The 21,608-nt window shown below is 44.2% G+C and overlaps 1 protein-coding gene across 1 annotated transcript; it reads right to left on the bottom strand.

Moving 5' to 3' along the window:
• Positions 1-823: 823 nt before the first annotated feature.
• BNIP1 (BCL2 interacting protein 1) lies at positions 824-19,336 on the bottom strand. Its single transcript, XM_068534630.1, has 6 exons — positions 19,213-19,336; positions 16,380-16,472; positions 12,195-12,286; positions 8,587-8,688; positions 7,658-7,776; positions 824-1,452 (listed from the first exon to the last, which is right to left on the bottom strand). Exons 1-6 carry the CDS (start codon positions 19,294-19,296, stop codon positions 1,256-1,258), a joined length of 687 nt encoding a protein of 228 aa, XP_068390731.1. The 5' UTR covers positions 19,297-19,336; the 3' UTR covers positions 824-1,255.
• Positions 19,337-21,608: the final 2,272 nt, after the last annotated feature.

Below are 21,608 nucleotides of genomic sequence, written 5' to 3'. Positions count from 1 at the left end.
CACAAGGAGACACTAACATCTCCCAGCCTGGCCTAGCCTGGCCCCTGCTATCCCCCAGGCCTCAACAGAACTCAGGCCCAGACAGGCCCCAGCTTATCACTGGCTTCACTCTCTTGGTTATATTTAGCTCTGGACCTCAAAGAGAAAGGTGTGGGCCAGCCCCTGAGACAGCGCACACCCCCAGGCCAGGCCAGGCCACTGTGCGTAGAAAGAGGGTGTCTGCCACATCCTCTTCAGACACTGGCATGAGCCTCCTCCAGGAGGGGGCTGGGTGCACCCTCCTTCCTGAGAGTCTGCGGGATCTTGTTCGTCTTGCTCCTTGAGGGAGGGACCACGGCAGTGTCTGTAACACCCTGCATGTGGCTGTTGATTAATCAATCATTCTTTGTTGAGTGAACAAACCAATGATCCAAATTCATGTTCTAGAAATCTGGACATCAAGACAGGCACATGAATTCCCAGAGGGATACCTTAGAAAACCGAATGCATTTCATGCTATTAAATAGTCAACTTGGGACTTCCCTGGTGGCGCAGTGGTTAAGAATCCGCCTGCCAGTGTAGGGGACAGGGGTTCGAGCCCTGGTCCCAGAAGATCCCACATGCCGCGGAGCAACAAAGTTCGTGCGCCACAACTACTGAGCCTGCACCCTAGAGCCTGCGAGCCACAACTACTGAAGCCCACACGCCTAGAGCCTGTGCTCTGCAACGAGAGGAGCCACCGCAGTGAAGAGTAGCCGCCACTCGCCACAACTAGAGAAAGCCTGCGTGCAGCAATGAAGACCCAACGCAGCCAAAAATAAATAAATTTTTTAAAATAAAAAAATAATTTAGTCAACTTTATTCAAGGAATGGACATGAGTTTCCATCCTCCTCTTTCTCCCCCTTTTCTCTTCCCTCCTCCAGATCTGGCATTAAGGCTGCAGCGGGGGAGGGGTACCCAAGAGGGACATCAAATCCTGGAGGCCGGCCTGAGTGCCCCAAGTGGCAGCCACCACAGTGTGCGACAGCTCTTGGAGTCCCTGTGTCTCTGCAGGTGTCCCGATGACAGGCCTCCCTCCCCTTGCTCTGTTCGCCCCTTACACGCCAGCCACCTGCAGAAGCTCCGGAAGGCGGGGCTGTGTCTCCATCCGACCTGCTGAGTGACTGGAGCAGACTGGGGGGCGTGGATCAGTCTGGCGGCCGGGGCCAGAGCTCAGGAGCATGGCTGGATCCTGACACTGGAACTCAAAGGGCAAAAGCTGGCAGCTCTCAGGTCTTACAAAAATGGAAAGAGCCGCTTTTTCACAATATAGAGAACCGTAGCAAGAAAGAGGGCGAGCGCAAGGAAAATGAGAAGCTTGTCAGTCAGCTCTCGGCGATTATATTTTGTGATGAGCTTCCGTCCCAACTGGATGGTCCCCGACATGGACTTGAATTCTTCATTTGCATCCAGGATAGTCCGTGAAGAATTAACTGAAACAAAAGAAGGAGGGAGCCTGACTAAGAAACTGTACAACACCGAATCCAAAGACTCTGCTCTGCCAGCTGGGTTCCCCGTAATTAACACTGTGCTCGGAAGCAAGTTCCTCTGAGCCAGGGCAAAGGATGGGAACAGAGGCAACGCAGAGGAGCACAGAACAAGGACAGCGCAAGGAGAGGCAGTTCCCTGGGTCCCTTCCAGCTCAGGGAAGGATAAGGTTTGTTTACATACACTGTCACAGGGCCATAACTAGGAGTCCTCCCAACGTGGACATCACCAGGGAAAAGGGCAGAGGACGGTTTCTTTCCTCACCACCAACCTCCGCTTTCTGGAGGCAGGCGCTGCTGAGAAGAACCCCCGGCTGCAAAACTAACACGGGTGACCGTGGACAGGCACTGTGAGGTCTCTGTGGGGGCAGGGCTGGGGGGCAGGACTTGCCGCCTGTGAGGTGCACCTGCCGGGGCGTTTGGTGGTCAGATCTGCTCTTTGTGGGATTGTGAAGGGGCAAGGATGTCCTGGGCCCTGCCACATGCCCTCACACGCGCCAGTCCTGCAGTCCTGGGACACTGGCTGTAGCTTTAAACACATGACACCTGTGCTCCAGCCCCTGTGTGAAACCTAAAAGGAGGCACGTGTCCCTTAAGGCTCGTTGTGCCCACATGTCAAACTAACTGGAGTGTGGGTTTCTGGACCTGACACTTGAGGAAGAAGGTTTCCCTGGCAAGATTCCTCTACAAAGCATAATAGGGCATCATCAGAACATCCACAGAATGAAACATGTTGTCAGGTGAGAAGGACAACATGTGAAATGTTTCCATTTATGTAAGAAAGAAGGGGATAGGTAACATTTAATTTCCTTGTGCTCTGCGTGCTGGAGGGTCTCAGAAGGCTATGAAAGAGACTGGTAACAGTGCGCACCTCTGGCACCAGACCTGGAGGTCACGGGCAGGGGGAGGTGAGAAGGGAGAGCAGTCTTTCTGTTTCCCTCCTGTACTGTCCAGGGCTGTGCAGCCTGGAATGACGGCCACTAGACACATGTGACACCTGAGTGTGTAAAATGTGTCCAATCCAAACTGCCATGTGTCTGTGGGTAAAATACCCACACGATTTCAGAGCTCTAGTGTGGAAAAAAAAAAAAGGAATGTCAAATATCTCAATAATTTTCACTATGAATTGCATATTGAAATGGTTAAGTATACGATTACAATTAATTTCATATGTTTGTTTTTACTTTTTTTAATGTGTCTAATGAAAAATTTTAAGTGAATGTATGTGGCTCCCATTATGTTTCCATGGGACAGTGCTGTCCTGGAGGTTTTTTTCCTTAACCATGTAATTTATATTACCTTTTCACAAAATTACAAGTTAATTAACAGATAAAAGAAATTACCAGAGGAAACAGAGTAGCGTTTTGAAAAACACAGGTTAGAGAAGAGCTAAAACCGATCCTTCTCAAACTCTTCCAAAAAACTGCAGAGGGAGAAACACTCCCAAATTCATTCTACGAAGCCACCATCACCCTGATACCAAAACCAGAAAAAGATATCACAAAAAAGAAAATTATAGACCAATATCACTGATAAACACAGATACAAAAAGCCTGAACAAAATACTGGCAAACAGAATCCAACAGCACATTAAAAGGATCATACACCATGGTCAAGTGGGATTTATCCCAGGGATGCAAGGATTCTTCAATACATGCAAATCAATCAATGTGATACACCTCATTAACAATTTAAGGAATAAAAACCATATGATCATCTCAGTAGATGCAGAAAAAGCTTTTGACAAAATTCAACACCCATTTATGATAAAAACTCTCCAGAAAATGGGCACAGAGGGAACCTGCCTCAACATAATAAAGGCCATATATGACAAATCCACAGCAAGCATCATACTCAGTGGTGAAAAACTGAAAGCATTTCCTCTAAGATCAGGAATAAGACAAGGATGTCCACTCTCGCCACTCTTATTCAACATAGTTTTGGAAGTCCTAGCCACAGCAATCAAAGAAGAAAAAGAAATAAAAGGAATCCAAATCGGAAAAGAAGAAGTAAAACTGTCACTGTTTGCCGATGACATGATACTATACATAGAAAATCCTAAAGATGCCACCAGAAAACTACTAGAATTAATCAATGACTTTGGTAAGGTTCCAGGATACAAAATTAATGCACAGAAATCTCTGGCATTCCTATACACCAACAACGAAAAATCAGAAAGAGAAATTAAGGAAACACTCGCATTTACCATTGCAACAAAAAGAATAAAATACCTAGGAATAAACCTGCCTAAGGAGGCGAAAGACTTGTACTCAGAAAGAAAGAAATCAAAGATGACATAAACAGATGGAGAAATATACCATGTTCTTGGATTGGAAGAATCAATATTGTGAAAACGACTAAAGTACCCAAAGCAATCTACAGATTCAATGCAATCCCTATCAAACTACCAATGACATTCTTCACAGAATTAGAACAAAAAATTTTACAATTTGTATGGAAACATAAAAGACCCCCGAAGAGCCAAAGCAATCTTGAGAAAGAAAAACGGAGTTGGAGGAATCAGGCTCCCTGACTTCAAACTATACCACAAAGCTACAGTAATCAAGACAGTATGGTACTGGTACAAAAACAGAAATATAGATCAATGGTACAGGATAGAATGCCCAGAGATAAACCTACACACATATGGGCACGTAATTTAGGACAAAGGAGGCAAGAACATACAATGGAGAAAAGACAGCCTCTTCAATAAAGTGGCGCTGGGGAAACTGGACAGCTACGTGTAAAAGAATGAAATTAGAACACTCCCTAACACCATACACAAAAATAAACTCAAAATGGATTAAAGACTTAAATGTAAGACCAGACACTATAAAGCTCTTAGAGAAAAACACAGGAAAAACACTCTTTGACATAAACCACAGCAAGATCTTTTTTGACCCACCTCTTAGAGTAACGGAAATAAAAACAAAGATAAACAAGTGGGACTTAATTAAACTTCAAAGCTTTTGCACAGCAAAGGAAACCATAAACAAGACAAAAAGACAACATTCAGAATGGGAGAAAACATTTGCAAATGAAACAACAGACAAAGGATTTATGGCCAAAATATACAAAACAGCTCATGGGGCTCAATATCAAAAAAACAAACAATCCAGTTAAAAAGTGGGCAGAAGACCTAAACAGACATTTCACCAAGGAAGACATACAGATGGCCAAGAGGCACATGAAAAGATGCTCAACATCACTAATTATTAGAGAAATGCAACTCAAAACTACAATGAGGTATCACCTCACACCAGTCAGAATGGCCATTATAAAAAAATCTAGAAACAATAAATGCTGGAAAGGGGGTGGTGAAAAGGGAACTCTCCTGCACTGTTGGTGGGAATGTAAATGGATACAACCACTACGGAGAACAGTATGGCGGTTCCTTAAAAAACTAAAAATAGAAATACCTTATGACCTAGCAATCCCACCACTGGGCATATACCCTGAGAAAACCATAATTCAGAAAGAGACATGTACCACAATGTTCATCACAGCACTATTTACAAGAGCCAGGACATGGAACCAGCCTAAATGTCCATCGACAAATGAATGGATAAAGAAGATGTGGCACATATCTACAATGGAATATTACTCAGCCATAAAAAAGAAATGAAATTGAGTTATTTGTAGTGAGGTGGATGGACCTAGAGTCTGTCATACAGAGTGAAGTCAGAAAGAGAAAAACAAATACCGTATGCTAACGTATATATATGGAATCAAAAAAAAAAAAAATTGGTACTGATGAACCTAGTTGCAGGGCAGGAATAAAGAGGCAGACACAGAGAATGGACTTGAGGACATGGGGTGGGAGGAGGAAGCTGGGGTGAAGTGAGAGTAGCATCGACATATATACACTACCGAATGTAAAATAGTTGGCTGGTGGGAAGTGGCCGCATGGCACAGGGAGGTCAGCTCAGTGCTCTGTGACCACCTACAGGGGTGGGATAGGGAGGATGGGAGAGACGCTCAAGAGGGAGGGGATATGGGGACATGTGTATGCATATGGCTGATTCGTTTTGTTGTGCAACAGAAACTAACACAGTATTGTGAAGCAATTATACTCCAATAAAGATCTATTAAAAAAAAAACACAGAGAAGGGGTAAAAACAAACACTCATGTAACAAAAATCCCTCTCAGCCCTCTTTCTCCATGCCTGCTGCCATCTTGAAAACCTAAGTAAGAACCTGTTAAGTAAAAACCTAATAGGTCTTTCTTTTTTAAACTTTCTTTACAGAGAATTTTAACCATCACAAAAGTAGATAGAACAATATCATGAAGTGCCATGTGGCATCACCCATACACATGAACCACCAACTCCCTGGCAGTCCTGTCCCCTCACGATCCCCATTCAATGCCCCCCACCTACAGTTTTGCAGCAAATACCAGACATCATATCCTTAATGGGCTTTTTAAAAAAAATTGTGGTCCTAAAAGACTTTTGAATTTGTAAGTCATAAAGAAAGGACTGAAAACTGCATTCTTTGACTTCCCTGGTGGCGTAGTGGTTAGGAATCCTCCTGCCAATGCAGGGGACACGGGTTCGAGCCTCGGTCCGGGAAGATCCCACATGCTGTGGAGCAACTAAGCCCATGCGCCACAACTACTGAGCCTGCGCTCTAGAGCCCGTGCTCCGCAACAAAGAGAAGCCACCGCAACGAGAAGCCCGCGCACCGCAACGAAGAGTAGCCCCCGCTCGCTGCAACTAGAGAAAGCCTGGTGCATCAACGAAGACCCAACACAGCCAAAAATAAATAAGTAAAAAAAAAAAAAAAGAACTGCATTCTTCTTTCTTCAACGGCTATCTCTCCTACAAAATGTACCTCAGAAAACATCAGGATCTGTGCACCCTTCTCACCACTTAAATATATGGCCTGTTTCTGATATACGTGCTGGGTGTGGGTGTCCTGTCACCCGCACCAGAGGCAGAAAAGCCCTCGATTCCAAGGCCAGGCCAGGTCCTCCCTCTCACGTTCTCCAAGGCCTCTCCCCAGGCTCAGGCCATGACCCCGGTGCACACTCAGAGGAGGTGACCAGCTGGTTCCGAGCCTAAATGCCCAGAAAATTTTCGAACACAGGGAGTGACCTTGGGGACAAGCTGCTTGCTTTCCTTTTGCTTCTGCCTGTTTTGATAGTACACTGAAAAAAAAAGAAGAGTGGTTCAAAATGACAGATAATTTTTAGGGGTGATAATGGTATTGTGGTTTTGTTTTGTTTGTTTTTTGTTTCAAGAGTCTCTTATCTTTTAGAGAGACATACTGAAATATTTATATGGATGACATCTGAGATTTGCTTCAAAGTAATCCAGATGAGAGCATAGTGAGGACAGAGTTGAAACAAGATTGGCCAGGAGTTGACAACTGCTGGAGCTGGGTGATGGGTTCCTGGGACTCATGTACCAGGCTCTCTACTTCTGTCTCTGTGTAAAATCTCCCAAAAGTATTTCAAAGAATAAACTCTCTTCCTGTTTTCCTACACGGAGGATCCTGGGCAGGGCAGATTCTCTTCTGTGTTATAAGGGAGACATCATGGAAAAGCTGTTGGGGAGACCCAGATGGTCTCCGGAAGCTTCTTCTGTGGCCTTTGACTGCATCTTTTAAAAGGAGCGCTCACAGGACTTCCCTGGCGGTCCAGTGATTAGGACTCCGTGCTTCCACTGCATGGGGCACGGGTTCGATCCCTGGTCGGGGAATTAGGATCCCGCGTGCCGCATGGTGCAGCCCAAAAATAAAGAAATAAAAGGAGTTCACAGTAAAAATAACATTGGGGAGTACAACTGTAAGCTGACGAAATCCTAGCAGACTAGCTGGCAGCCAATAACTGATCATCTCTCTGCCTGGCCAGGGGGGTCCCCAGAGCCCTAGATGAGAAACAGACTCCCAGGCCCCTCCTCCAGCCTTGCCGGCACCCACTCTCCAGGAGAGCCCCTGGGAGTGCTTCTGCACATTTTGATGGGGGTGTGCGGATCTTGTAGTACAACTATAAAAACCGAAAAGGGAAATGAGAGCAGCGTATCCCACTCTGGGTAAGACCAGGCTGTCAAAGGAGTGAGAAGCCACACAGATCAGTAAGCTTGGGGGCAGATGGGGGCAGAGGTGGAGGAGCCCGGGGGGCAGCTTCCCACTGCAGGCCCGGCTTTACCCAGCGTCTGCATGGCTTCCTCGCTCTGCTGGACCTGCTGGGACATCATCCTGCTGATCCCCATGAGGCTCTCTGTGATGGCACTGGACGTCTGGGCCAGGCTCTCTTTGGCGGTTTTCCTAGAAGTCCAGAGTGGGAGGAGGAATGTCAACAAAAGCCCGGCTGCAGGAAAGCCCCAGATTCAAATGAGATCCCATTTTTTCATCTATCGAATTAGTACATATGTTTAAATGATCATAGTCAGCGGTGACAAAGGCGTGCTGAGAGCATGCTCTTAAAGACAGCTGATAGGAACGTAAACTGGTGCTACCTTCTGAAAGCCATCTGGCGATATGTATTAGGAGCCTTAGAAATGTTCACGCCTTTGAACCAATAATCTCATCTGGGAATCTCTCCAAAGGAAACATCCAGAATGTGGACAAAGCCTTACGTACTGACATGTGCCCTGGTGTGTTATTTATAACACTGACAAACTAGAAATATAAACACACACAAGCAGGGGATTAGTTAATATAAGGGCATACTATATACTATTAACATTTTGTTTAAAGAGCTTTTTAAAAAAACATGTAAGTCTTTGTGCAATGATACTAAGTGAAGAAGAGTAGGAGACTAAATTTTATGTACGGTATAATATTGACTTTATAAAAAATATGGAAGAAAAAATAATGAGAGGAGGCAATATATCAAAACGTTTGTAAGTAGTACAATTATGACTTACTTTCAGCTTGTTATTCATATTTTTCTTTATATTACTAATTTACTACAAATAAGAATATATTTCTTTCATACTTAAAAAAATATTACTTATAAAATTAAATACTAATTTTATACTGAAAACAAGAGGGGGTTCCCCACAGTGGGTTTTGCACCTTGCCGATTGCTCTTTACTCTGTCACCAGAGCCCAGAAAGACAAAAAGACAGATACCTTTGCCTGAAGAGGTCTCCTCCCTGGAGAAGTTCTGCTTTCTCTAGGTTGTCGATAGCAATTTTGCAGGTGAGATTTGCCTTCCTCCATGAGGTCTGATTGCTGGAATCAGAAGGGTCATGTGTGAGTTTCTGTTGATGCCACCAGGCTGTCAGTTCAAGTCACAGCAGGTCTTCCTTCCAGCCAGGGAGTGATGGGAAGGCCACCCGAGTTTGGCCCAGGGTCCATCCCCGCCTCCCACCACTTCCTCCTCTTGGTTGCCCCAGCAACTGCTCCAGCTCAGGCTCCAACACCTCTTGTCTGGATCCTGGAGGCTGTCTCTGGGTTGTTTTCCTGCCGCCCATTAACTGTCCCTCTCCCCCCAGGACAGCCACAGGGAGCAACCTGGCCATAGCATGCCTCTGTTTACAGCCCACAGTGGCTCCAGACTTCAGGGTAACATCCAGATTTCCCAGCGGGGCACACGAGGCCCCGTTCAAGGTTATCTCTTACACATTACTGCCTTGCCTTGTGTGCGGCTTGGTTCCGTTCCTCGAGAACCATGCCTCGCTCATCTTTGTATCACCAGTACCCAGAACAACAGTTATTGGCCCATTAGCTGCTCAATCAATATGTGTAATAGGAAGTAGAAAAATCATTACAAGACAGTCTTCTTCAGTATTTCTTCAAGATTTGCTGTTCTTTACAAACCACAGACCAATCATGGACAACACAAACACACTGTATTAGAAGAGTCCAGTCTGACGTGATTTAGTTACATTTTTTACCTGATCTCCTTGTGAGAAACAACTCAAATTTGGTGAACAGCTTCCTGGAGTTTGAGTGGGGTCTTTTTTTTAAAAAATATTTTATTGAAGTTGATATATAATGTTGATATAGTTGATATATAATGTGTTAATTTCTGCTGAATAGCAAAGTGACTCAGTTATACGTATATATATATATTTTTTTTCATATTCTTTTCCATTACGGTTTATCACAGGATATTGAATATGGTTCCCTGTGCTATACAGTAGGACCTTGTTGTTTATCCATCTTATATATACTAGTTTGCATCTACTAATCCCAAACTCCCAGTCCTTCCCTCCCCCACTCCCCCTTGGCAACCACAAGTCTGTTCTCTCTGTCTGTGCGTCTGTCTATCTGTTTCATAGGTATGTTCATTTGTGCCGTATTTTAGATTCCACTTATAAGTGATATCATATGGTATCTGTCCTTCTCTTTCTGACTTACTTTGCTTAGTACGATAATCTCTAGGTTTGTTGCAAATGGTATTATTTTGTTCTTTTTTATGGCTGAGTAATATTCCATTGTATATATGTACCACATCTTCTTTATCCATTCATCTATCAATGGACATTTAGGTTGTTTCCATGTCTTCGCTATTGTGAATAGTGCTGCTATTTACATCAACATAGGGGTGCATGTATCTTTTCGAATTATAGTTTTGTCTGGGTATATGCCCAGAAGTGGGATTGCTGGATCATATGGTCTAAGTCTATTTTTAGTTTTCTGAGGAACCTCCATACTGTTTTCCATAGTGGCTGCACCAATTTACGTTAGAGTGAGGCCTTTGTTTGATGGACTATAAAAAAGTTAACTGGGCTCCTCGGAGAATCAAACTCATGCACTAGAACTCTTACGCAGCTGGCTCAAATCAACTGTGCTAACCCCCGGAATATTTAAAGAGGCAAATGAGAGTACACAAACTGATAGGGTGGTTTTGAATAGCACCTCTATGTTGAAAGTGTTCAAATGAGCTCTCTGATGCCTGACCAGCATCTGCTATGCCGTCTCACACCTGATATTTTAAAAGAATCAATTACATTTTCAACTGTTTACAAAGGAGTTCTGCTGGGCCCTGCAAGGCAGAGATGAATGAACCATAGTGCTTGCCCTCAGGGACTCACATTTACTGGGGAGAAAGACAAGCAAAAATATTTACTGTATAGTGTGACAAGCACAATAACCCAGGTAAGCACAAGTACTGTTTCAACACAAAATCGCCAAAGTATTAATTTACGGCTTTCTCTCCTCTACCCTGGAATTCCACATCCTGAATGGTCACTCACAACTTTAAACCCATGCTGAGGTGATTTTGCTGGTGTTAACTTGCTAGATTTTACACAAGGGGTCTTCTTTACTCAGTGTTTATAATCTGAGTCCCCATGGTGGCCTAGGGAAAGGAAAGCCATCATGACACAAAGTCTCACTGGTCCCCACTCACACATCCCTCCCTCCTCACAGGAGCCTCTACCATGCCCATGTCTTTGTCAGTCCCTGTCCTCCTGAAGGCTGGGCGTTATAAACAGAGCTGCTGTCAGCAAGGATGATGCTGGAGAATTACTCAAATCAGAAGCAAAGCCATAGACAAATACAGATGTGACAGAGTTAGTCCAATTAACAAGGATGAAGAGAAAACCTACAAGGATGGTGACACTGATAGGGACTTCAAAAGAGAAGGATCTGGCTACCAGGTGCTTGGAAAAGTTGATGGGGCCCTCAAGTATTTTTGCAATAACAACCTTCTTTTTGATTGTGGTGCAAACATCAAATGTGAAGGGTCAGGTAGTTTCATGCTATCAGACAATTTTGTTGGATAAGTCCCCCAATTTCAATACCAAGAAATAGCACATACCTTCAGTTATATAATCAAGGATTAGCATATAGCTGCAATGAAAACCTCAATTTTATTTAACATAAGCTTATTTACATATTTTTGTTTCATTTTTTAAGATAAAGTCCCATTCAAAACCTTCTACAGGGCTTCCCTGGTGGCGCAGTGGTTGAGAGTCTGCCTGCCAATGCAGGGGACACGGGTTCGAGCCCTGGTCTGGGAAGATCCCACATGCCGCAGAGCAACTGGGCCCGTGAGCCACAACTACTGAGCCTGCGCGTCTGGAGTCTGTGCTCCGCAACAAGAGAGGCCGTGACAGTGAGAGGCCCGTGCACCACGATGAAGAGTGGCCCCCGCTCGCCGCAACTAGAGAAAGCCCTCGCACAGAAACAAAGACCCAAAACACAGCCAAAAATAAATTAATTAATTAATTAATTTTAAAAAAAAACAAAAAACTTTCTGCATTTTGGTCTGTCTTCTTAAGATATCAATTCTCTTCAGATTAAAAAGAACCTTGTATTACTGGGACTTCCCTGGTGGTCCAGTGGTTAAGACTCCCTGCTCCCAATGCAGGGGACCCAGGCTCATTCCCCTGGTCAGGGAACTAGAGCCCACATGCCGCAACTAAAGATCCTGCACGCACCAACGAAGATCCCGCGTGCTGCAACTAAGACCCGGTGCAGCCAAATAAATAAATATTTAAAAAAAAAAAAAAAAACAACGGACCTTGTATTACAAAAGCAACCATTTTTTGGCTTTTTAAAAAATATAAAATACGATATAATGTTAAATACGCTTTTGTAAACTATGCACAGTCTCACTTACCCAGCAGCCCCTGCTTGCCCCCCAGCTTTGAGAATTACATCTGGTCTGTGTATAAATGGCACAACTGAGTCATTAAGCTAGGTTTATTAGGCAAACCCTGGCACAAGCCTCACAGGGAGCAAGCAACCCAGCCAAGGCCACTAGCAGGAGGCCAGGCCCTACCTACCTGAGCATCTGCTTTTTGTGATTCTCCACTTCCTGGAGCAGAACTTGCTTCTCCGATTCTTTGTCTTGCTCTTTAGCCGACTGCTCAAGCTCCTGTGGGGGGAAAACAGCTCTAAATTAAAATGACTTTAAAAGCTAATACAAAACCGGAGAGCACTTCTATTTCTACCAGTTATGCAACAGCACTTGAAAACCCTCCTAGGGACTTCCCTGGTGGTCCAGTGGTTAAGAATCTGCCTTCCAATGCAGGGGATGCGGGTTTGATCCCTGGTCGGGGAACTAAGATCCCACGTGCCACAGGGCAACTAAGCCCACGCGACACAACTAGAGAGCCCACGTGCTGCAACTACTGAGCCCACGTGCCACAACTAGAGAGAAGCCCACATGCCTCAACTACTAAGCCCGCGCACCGCAATGAAGGGCCCGCGTGCTGTAACGAGAGGTCCCACATGCCACAACTAAGACCTGATGCAGCCAAATAAATAAATTTTAGAAAAAAGAAAACCCTCCTAGAACGGAAGACTTAGGAATGCCAGTTCACATACAACAAACATCCTTTTACATAGATAGCTCAGTCTGCAGGAAAGTAAGGAGCATCCCCAGGACCACAAAACCAGAAGGGGACTAAGAGCCAGAGCGGTCTTCCTGTGAGGGATGTGAGGCTGCCCTGGAGCAGGAGATACACTTCTCTAATCTAGGGCATGCCTGAAAAGAAAAGGAAAAAAATAGGACTATATAGGAGCCTACTGATTCCACTCTGAAATATGATGGAAATACCACACTGCTGTTGCTACATGCTTACTCTCAATCTCTGTGCATATTTCATTTTAGACTGGCGGCAAAGAGGGTTTTAAAGTCCATGTGGGGGGACTTCCCTGGTGGCGCAGTGGTTAAGACTCCACGCTCCCAATGCAGGGGGCCCAGGTTCGATCTCTGGCCAGGGAACTAGATCCCACACGCGTGCCGCAACTAAGAGTTCACATGCCACAACTAAGGAGCCAGCAAGCAGCAACTAAGGAACCCACCTGCCACAACTAAGGAGCAGGTGAGCTGCAACTAAGGAGTCCTCGAGCTGCAACTAAGGAGCCCACCTGCCACAACTAAGGAGCCCACCTGCTGCAACTAAGACCCAGCACAACCAAATAAATAAACAGTTATAAAAAAACAAAAAAAAAATAAAGTCTATGTGGGGACAGAAAATGAAGCCTTGGCCATTTGAGGCCAGGAATTGGAACTGAGAACACCACAAAGCCAGGACCACAAAGGGATACACCCTCAGTGAAAAAGTGAACTAGGAAAATGTCTGTCACCCAGCACAGAGAAAATGTGGAAGCTTGTCCTTTTTTGCTGTGAGGTCTGGCTAGAGGGATACAAAATATCTTCCCTGAGAATATATAACCATGGAGCTACCCTCACACTGATCTAGGATTCAAATTCATACTCCCTGAGTGGCTTCAGAAACTCCACAAGGAGAAATGAACATAAAAGTGCTCCCAGACTTGTGATAATCCCAGGAGACCTGGCAAAAGCAAATGCAAAAACCTTTGAAGAGACTTGCCTTCAATTCAGGCCACACAAAAGTCCCACCAGGAAGGGCTTCTGAAGAGGAGTACTCAGAGCCCAAAATAACCAAACACCAGGACCCAACCGTCCACCACAGTGACGGACAGCAGACCTAACAACCAGCTGTCTGAGACCCCCAAGAACTTCAGATGATGGAACTATCAGACAGACTATAATTAAAGACGTCAATATACCTTGAGTCTCATGTCATATTTTTTTAACTGAAGTATAGTTGATTTACAATATTGTGTTAGTTTCAGGTATATAGCAAAGTGATTCAGTTATATATATATATATTCCAATTCTTTTCCATTATAGGTTATTATAAGATTTGAATATAGTTCCCTGTGCTATACAGTAAATCCTTGTTGTTTATCTATTTTCTATATAGTGGTGTGTATCTGTTAATCCCAAACTCCTAATTTATCCCTCCACCACCCTTTCCCCTTTGTTAACCATAAGTTTGTTTTCTATGTCTGTGAGTATATTTCTGTTTTTATAAATAAGTTCACTTGTATTATTCTTTAGATTCCACGTGTAAGTGATATCATATGATATTTGTCCTTCCCTGTCTGGTCATGTCATACTTTTGGCTTTCAAATTAAAACAAGTTCCAGTTTTAATCAAGCTATTGATGCAAAAACGTAAACTATTAGCTCATTTATATGCTAATTTATTTATTTATATGGTTGTTTATACACTAATAAATGTTTGGAGATGCAGATTAAAACTGGGATGGAGTCAATATTCACTGACCATGTGCAAAATTATTAGGGCCTTACTACGTGCCAGGTGTACACTAGTGGTTGAAGAGCTGATGATCGGGAGGGAGGGACATAACAAATGTGTAAATGTATTGAGGTTATCTTACTTAGTGAAGGACATAAACGCTGGGTGAGCACACAGAAACTTAAACAGAAAGAACAAGGAAATACTTAAGGTGGTGAGCGTGGTTGGAGAGCTGAAGTCATATGAGTTGAAAAAAGGTCTTTTATGGAATAAATTTGCTTTAAAAAGCAAAAATCAGTCCAAATAAATGCCCTTTGACAGAGGACAGGCCAAAAATAAATTATGGCTATAAAAAAAGAACGAGGAAGCTTCCCAATACTGACATGGAAAGATTTCCAATACATATTAACTTTAAAAATGGTACTTTAGGGCTTCCCTGGTGGCGCAGTGGTTGGGAATCTGCCTGCTAATGCAGAGGTCACGGGTGCAAGCCCTGGTCTGGGAAGATCCCACATGCCGCGGAGCAAATGGGCCCGTGAGCCACAATTACTGAGCCTGCGCATCTGGAGCCTGAGCTCCGCAACAAGAGAAGCCGCGACAGTGAGAGGCCCGCGCACCGCGATGAAGAGTGGCCCCCACTTGCCACAACTAGAGAAAGCCGTCTCACAGAAATGAAGACCCAACACAGCCAAAAATAAATAAATTAATTAATTAATTTTAAAAAAAAATGGTATTTTAGTCTGCTACCTTTTAGATGAGAAATGGGAAAGAAATAAGAAAACATTTGTCTTTTTTAGTATCTGAGTAGAGAAACTATGGAAAGATACATAAGTAACATATAAGAGTGGTTACCTATTTGGAGGAGGGGAACAGAGAACAAATAAGGAGGCACACCTAAGATTTTCACTGCACTTTTTCCTGCCTGCCTATATTTACACACATATACGCATATATAAAAAACATGTGAAAGTAACAGCCTTTCTAAATTAAAAAATTAAAATGATTAAATTAGCACTAGAGATGGAGGTGGAAAGAGATCAGCCAGGTTCAGTGACACTGCTGATATCTTAAAGTGAACTCCTTTGACAAAAACTGCATATTGCCAAAATTGCCCTTGAAAATCCCTTAGGAAGCAATGCACAGGACACAGACATACTGTTTTTCAGGGGCCAAACTGCCAGTTTTTCTATCATCTTTGGAACAGACTGTCTTCTTCTGGTAAGCAAAAACAGGGTTATTGGCTGGCATTTGGGGCCATGTCATAAAAAAAGCACAAGTCTTTAAATCCAAGAACCATATGCAGCGAGACCAGGTGCCCCAAGACCCGGACAGGAATGGCCAGATCCATGCCACCCATCTTACCCTCACTCAGGGCACAGCACAGAAACACCTATGCTATTCAGACTGCTACTTTTCTCACTCTATTGTTTTTGGAGACAGCACATATACCCTAGTCGAATTCAGGACTGTTACATATGCATCTGATGTGATTGGAGACTACAGAAATAGAGAGGAAGAGGCTGGGCAAAGTGACAGCACGAAAAAAAAAAACAGGGGACACTGGTAATGGATTGAGGTGGATGGGTTGGAGAGAGCGGTAGAGAAAAGAAAGTAATGCAAGTGACCTCAGAGTTTTCAAGTTGAAAAATTCCCAGGACAATGGTGTCCCTACTATCTACCTGTAACATAGCTGGTAGTGCTGTGCATTCAAAAGTCCCTCATTTTTACCTGGATAGCACGTTAGTACAGTTACCTCCACTGTCTGAACGTTTACTACTCCCCTGTCTGAACATCCACTGAAGGACCTGGACAGCCCTCGAGCAGAGGTTAGTCCCAGTTCCGAGCCCCGTTCATCGTCACCCAGTTTCAGCACCCCAGCTCTGCAGACACTCACCTGTATTCTGTGCCGCAACTGTTGAAACTTCTCTTTCACTTTAGTATTCAGTTCGGTAAGTGCACTTAATGGTCCTGAACAATCTCCAATATCCTAGGAGACATTGAAGAGATGAAGAGGTCTTTCTCAAGACAATGAAATGAAATGACACCAGCTGTACAGTGAGAGAGTTGGCTTACAGCACAACTAAGTTTGGCCTACTGACTGTGATTCATCCTGATCTTTGCTGTTTACCTCTGCAACACAAGCAAAAACATTATAATTTACATTTTCTCATCCCTCTTTAGGTTAATTCTGAGCAAGCAACATAAAAGCATAGATAGAAACAAAATTGTCTTGACTTATTAGTTCTTGAAGTTTAACAAAACGCCACCCAGCCATTATGAAAGACTTAAAGCAGCTTATACATCTGACAAGAATAAACATCCGAAAGAGATACTATAACTTTAGATCTTTCCAACTTGAAAATCAGGATGCTAAATTCCTGGCATCATATGACAAGATTAACTTCTCGATCTAATTTTACAAACCATCTATTATAAATCACACTGTTTACAGACATGTTTGAAGGTAGGTTTAGAATTTGTTTCTGGACATTCAAAATTACCGGGGCCAGGTTTTTTGTTTTTGTTTTTTTGGTTTTTTTGCAAAAGGGCGGAGCTGGTTTTATTCAACAGTCTCAATACAAAAATAACCAAAATGTGTGCAGCAGCGGAATTAGCAAGGACCCTGCCTGACTTCTGCAAGAGTGGGCAGCCCCTTTTTCCCCACAGCCCTGCAGGGGCAGTCAGCTAGTGCAGAGAGCCTCAGGGCAAGGTAGCTGGCAGAGCTCTGCATGGGGGCCTGGCCTTGGCTAGTACTGTCCACTCTGAGCACTTCCATCCTCCCTGTCATTGTAAACACCATGCTCAGATCAGGTCTCCCAATGCTGGGCATCAACCCTGCCCCGCTGTTAGGTCCTCAACAGGACAAACTATCCTGGAAACTTCCTTCCATCCAGCCAGCCAGGAAGGTAGCAAATAAGAGGTGACGACTCGAGGAAGGATGGGCCACCCCAGCATGGTTGGGGGCACTGCCTTCCCCCAACACTCCTAGGTGGGCTGTCCCTGGGCTGACACAGTTCCCAAAGAGGCCACGGCGGCTCCCCAAGGCTGAAGGGAGTTGAGGCTGTGGTGGGCCCAGAGGGGAGCACTGGATTTCATTCCTAAGACCCTAGAGGCCCGGGGAGGGGAGGCCTGGGAGGCTCAGGCGTGCTCCGTGGGGCCGGGGCCACCGGCATGGGAGTGGGCAGGGGCTGCAGCCTGCAGGGGGCCAGCACTGGACGCTGGGGACGCCGGCAGAGGGGATGAGAGGCCATCAGCGGAGTCTGTGTTGAGATCCAGCCTCCAGTAAGCTTCACACAGAGGCAGACCATTAGCTTCGCAAAGACTTGAGCTAGACGAGTAATACTCCTCCTCCAGCTCATAGAGGTCTATGGAGACCTCATCCCAGGGCCAGGTTTTAAAGCAGGCCCTAGAGCCAGATTATGTGGATTCAAATTCTGGTTGTAGCAGTTTATTAGCTGTGTAACCTTGAAAGTTACTGAGTCCTCTGTGCCTCAGTTTCCTCATCACAACATACCCACTTCACAGACCAGGTACCTATGTAAAGGGTTTAGCAGAGGAGCTGGAACACAGTAAGAGTATGCTAAATCTAGCTATAATCAATTGTTCTCATCACGAGAATGCAAATGTTGGAAAATGCAAAAGGGCACTTAAGCAATTTAGATTATGTGAAAAGGCAATTTCATTTGTTCTGAATCTTAAATTTATTTTTCTAGAATTGGCCCAGATGTTTTGTAGTTTACACATGGGAAACGTGAAGTTCAAGAAGTTTAAATGTTTGCATCAAGTTGCCTCACTTGTTCTCTGGATTACTCGTTAAATCACAGTCCTTGCAACATATAATAAGCTATTAATTTGGTTTATTTAGCATCTGATTTCCGTGGGTAGCCTTACTTTCCTTCACCTTTTACGACAGCTAGTTGCAAACTGTGAGTCTACATCGAATGGTTAGTAACATTCGTTGGAAATGGAAACGATCTGCCTAAAAGGAAGGTTTTAAACTTTTGGTTTCTTTTTGCTAAACTCAAGGAACCATTTCTACATTCCTAACTCTCGCCTTGGCCAACTGGTTTACTGCAATACTACCTTCTACCCTTAATTGGCTTAAGGCAAAGGACCTCAATTACCCCATCTGTTAAACGAAAGAGTAGACTCTTAGGTCTTTTCTACAGACTGACTTTCCCTGTCCGGGTCCCAGTTTTGCCAGTATCTGCTTTCTGATCCTGGCAGACTCGATTTCCTCATTTACAACAATCTCAACTACGGTCCAGGTGACGTTCGTTTCACGTAACGAACGGTGCCTCCCATGCCAGGTGACCTTTGGTGCCACGGGGCATCGGACCCAGGGAGCTGGCCAGCAGGGGGCGAGGCTAATGGCTTCCAGGACGCTACCAAAGGATGGAGAGAACGGTATCAGAAGGCGGGGCCAAGCAGGATGACAGGTAAGCTTTGAGGCTGTCGGGGGGGCGAGGCGACGGCCAGAGGTGTGTAGGCGAGAGGCCACAAAGGGGAAGCCTGGTCGGGGCTGAGGGGGAGGGGGTGTCCCGGAATAGGGCGAGCCAACGGCAGCCAAATGGAGTATCAAGGCCAATGGTCAAGGGGACGAAGGGGACGAAGGGGACGGGACCAAGGGGGAAAAGCTCGGGAGTGAGACCGCCGAGCTCACAGAAGGCCAGTGGAGCTTGGGTTTAGGGCTTCTGGACCCCGGCGGGGGTCCCGGGCATTAGTACCTGGATAAGCGCCTTCACCTCCAGATCGAATTTAACAATCTCTTGGTTACAGATCCTGACGTGGACGTCTTGGGGAACCGCCATGTTGGGAAAGCCGGCTACGGGCTGCCGCGGTGCCCAAGTTCCAACGCGTTTTCGCACCGGCTTCCTTCTTCCCCGTCGGGTCTTGCGGCAGCGCCCCCTAGAGACCGGCCTGCGGCGAGCGAGGATGGTAGCGCCGAGTCGTGTGGACTTTCCCTGACTCGTGGGAAAAATCAGTCGGCCTCCTGGTGTGGACCTAGTAAGACGGAGAGAAAGAGAGGAGGGAATTATCAGCAAGGCTTTAACAGGGGCCTCTCTTCCGCCCATCAGTCATTCTAATGACTGCATATTTTGTGCATAGAGGGGGGGAAAAAGACTGGAGGAAAAGTATCAATTGGGATGTCTCTGGAAGGTGGAATTAACAGTTTTTTATATTTCTTTAAACTTTCTTGTATTTTTCATATTTTCTACAGTGAATATAAATTGTGGAGTGAAAGAAAACAAAGACAAATGTTGTTATCATTACTTTTTTAAATGTATGGAATTCAAGGCAGTCTGCTAGGGTACTTCCTGTCAGTCCAGCCCACGGTCCAAGGGATCTTTCTAAAACGCACAACTGATCAAGTCACATTCCAGCTTACACCCCTTCACTGGCTCCTGGTGGTTCCCTTTTGTGTACAATTGGATTTAATAAATTTACCTCGCTGGAGTAGTTTTGATGGATTAATGTAGTTTTGATGGAAATAATTAAGAATAGACCCTCAACAGATGGAGGCTCTTTCATTGTATTTTTCTTATTAACTAATCCAAGTTTCTTAGCTGGACCTCAAGGGCATCAGGTACCCCACCCACCCCTGTCTCCTTCCTGGATTCTTCAAGCTCTTTTTGGACCTGTAGCCTTGGAGGGAACACCCTCCCTTAAGGTGTTCATCACCCCACTGCACCTAATAAACAGGCTGTATATTGCAAGCTTGAGCATCTGCCCTGGCTTGAATCCTGCTTGACAACCCACTTCACATCTCTGTGCTTCAGTCTCCTCAGAGGCTAAATGCTGGTGATCACAGCACTGAGTGAAAGATTAAAAGAGGTAATACATAAAAAGCACCAAGCACAATGTAGTAATGTGGTACATGGTAAGACTGCAATGCACATGACTGCTATTATTATATTACTGACATTTGTGGAGCACTTCCCTTGTGCCAGGTACTTTGTACTAAGTGCTTTATGTGTATCATTCTAACTTAACTCTCACAACAACCCTGTGAGGTAGAGCTATCCACTTTTTACAGATGAGGAAACAGGCACAGAGAGATAATGACTCGCCCAGAAAAAGTGGAATTGCTAGGTCAAAGGATATATGCATTTAAAAATTCTGATACATGCTACCGAATTGCTCTTCAGAGAAGTTGTATCAATGTACACTCCCACCAGCAATGTGGTACAAATGCCTGCTTTCTCACGGCCTCGTACACATGGTGTGTTAACAAACACTGGGATTTTTGCCAATCTGATTAAGTGAAAAATGCCATCTTTCAATTTTCATTTCTTATCATGAATGAAGTTGAGAACTACTTGTATTTATTCTACTATCTGCTTGTTTTTCTAGTAGGTTGTCAGTCTTTTTCACATCAGCTCCCAGAGTTCTTTAGATATTAGGAGGATTTGCCCCTAGACATGAGCTTTGTCTCTTAGTCTATAGAATTTTGACTTGGCTTTTATGGTGTTTTGGGCCTTAAAAAAGTTTTGAGATTTTATTTTTACATTTAGATCTTTACCCATTTTGAAATATGTGTTGGCTTATGGTGTGAGATACAGAGCCAAGTTTACTTTCTCCAGAGGGTTACCCAGTTGTTCCAACACTATTTTCTGAACAATCCATCTTTTTCTCACTGGTTTCAGATGCCACACTTACCATATAAATTAAATATAAATAACATAAATTAATAATTTATATTATTTATAATATATAAATACATCTGAATCTATTTCTATACTTTCCATTCTATTCTGTTGGCCTATTCATTCATTCACCAAAATGACACTGTTTTAATATTAGTTTTATGTGTTTTAATACCTGTTAGGATCGAACACCCCATTTTTTTCCCCATGTGAACTTTAGTTTTTTGAAATCGTATTGGTATGTCTTATTGGGGTGGCACTGAATTGTTCATTTAAATTAGGAGGACTGACAGGTTTATGCCGTTGACTGTTCCTATTCAAGAACTTGGTCTATCTTTCCACTTGTTCAAGTCTTCTTCTGTATCCTTCATAGTATTTTAATGTTTTCTTCAGAGCTTGTACATTTTCTGTTAAGTTCATTCCTGGAGACATTTTAAGATTAAAACCTTTTAAAGAAACTGAGGTTGACATTTTTC

The sequence above is a fragment of the Eschrichtius robustus genome, chromosome 2 (genome assembly GCF_028021215.1).
Source record: "Eschrichtius robustus isolate mEscRob2 chromosome 2, mEscRob2.pri, whole genome shotgun sequence".
In the NCBI taxonomy this organism is placed as follows: domain Eukaryota; kingdom Metazoa; phylum Chordata; class Mammalia; order Artiodactyla; family Eschrichtiidae; genus Eschrichtius; species Eschrichtius robustus.
Note: the sequence above shows the minus strand (reverse complement) of the source record. Positions and strands in the feature narration are given on the sequence as shown.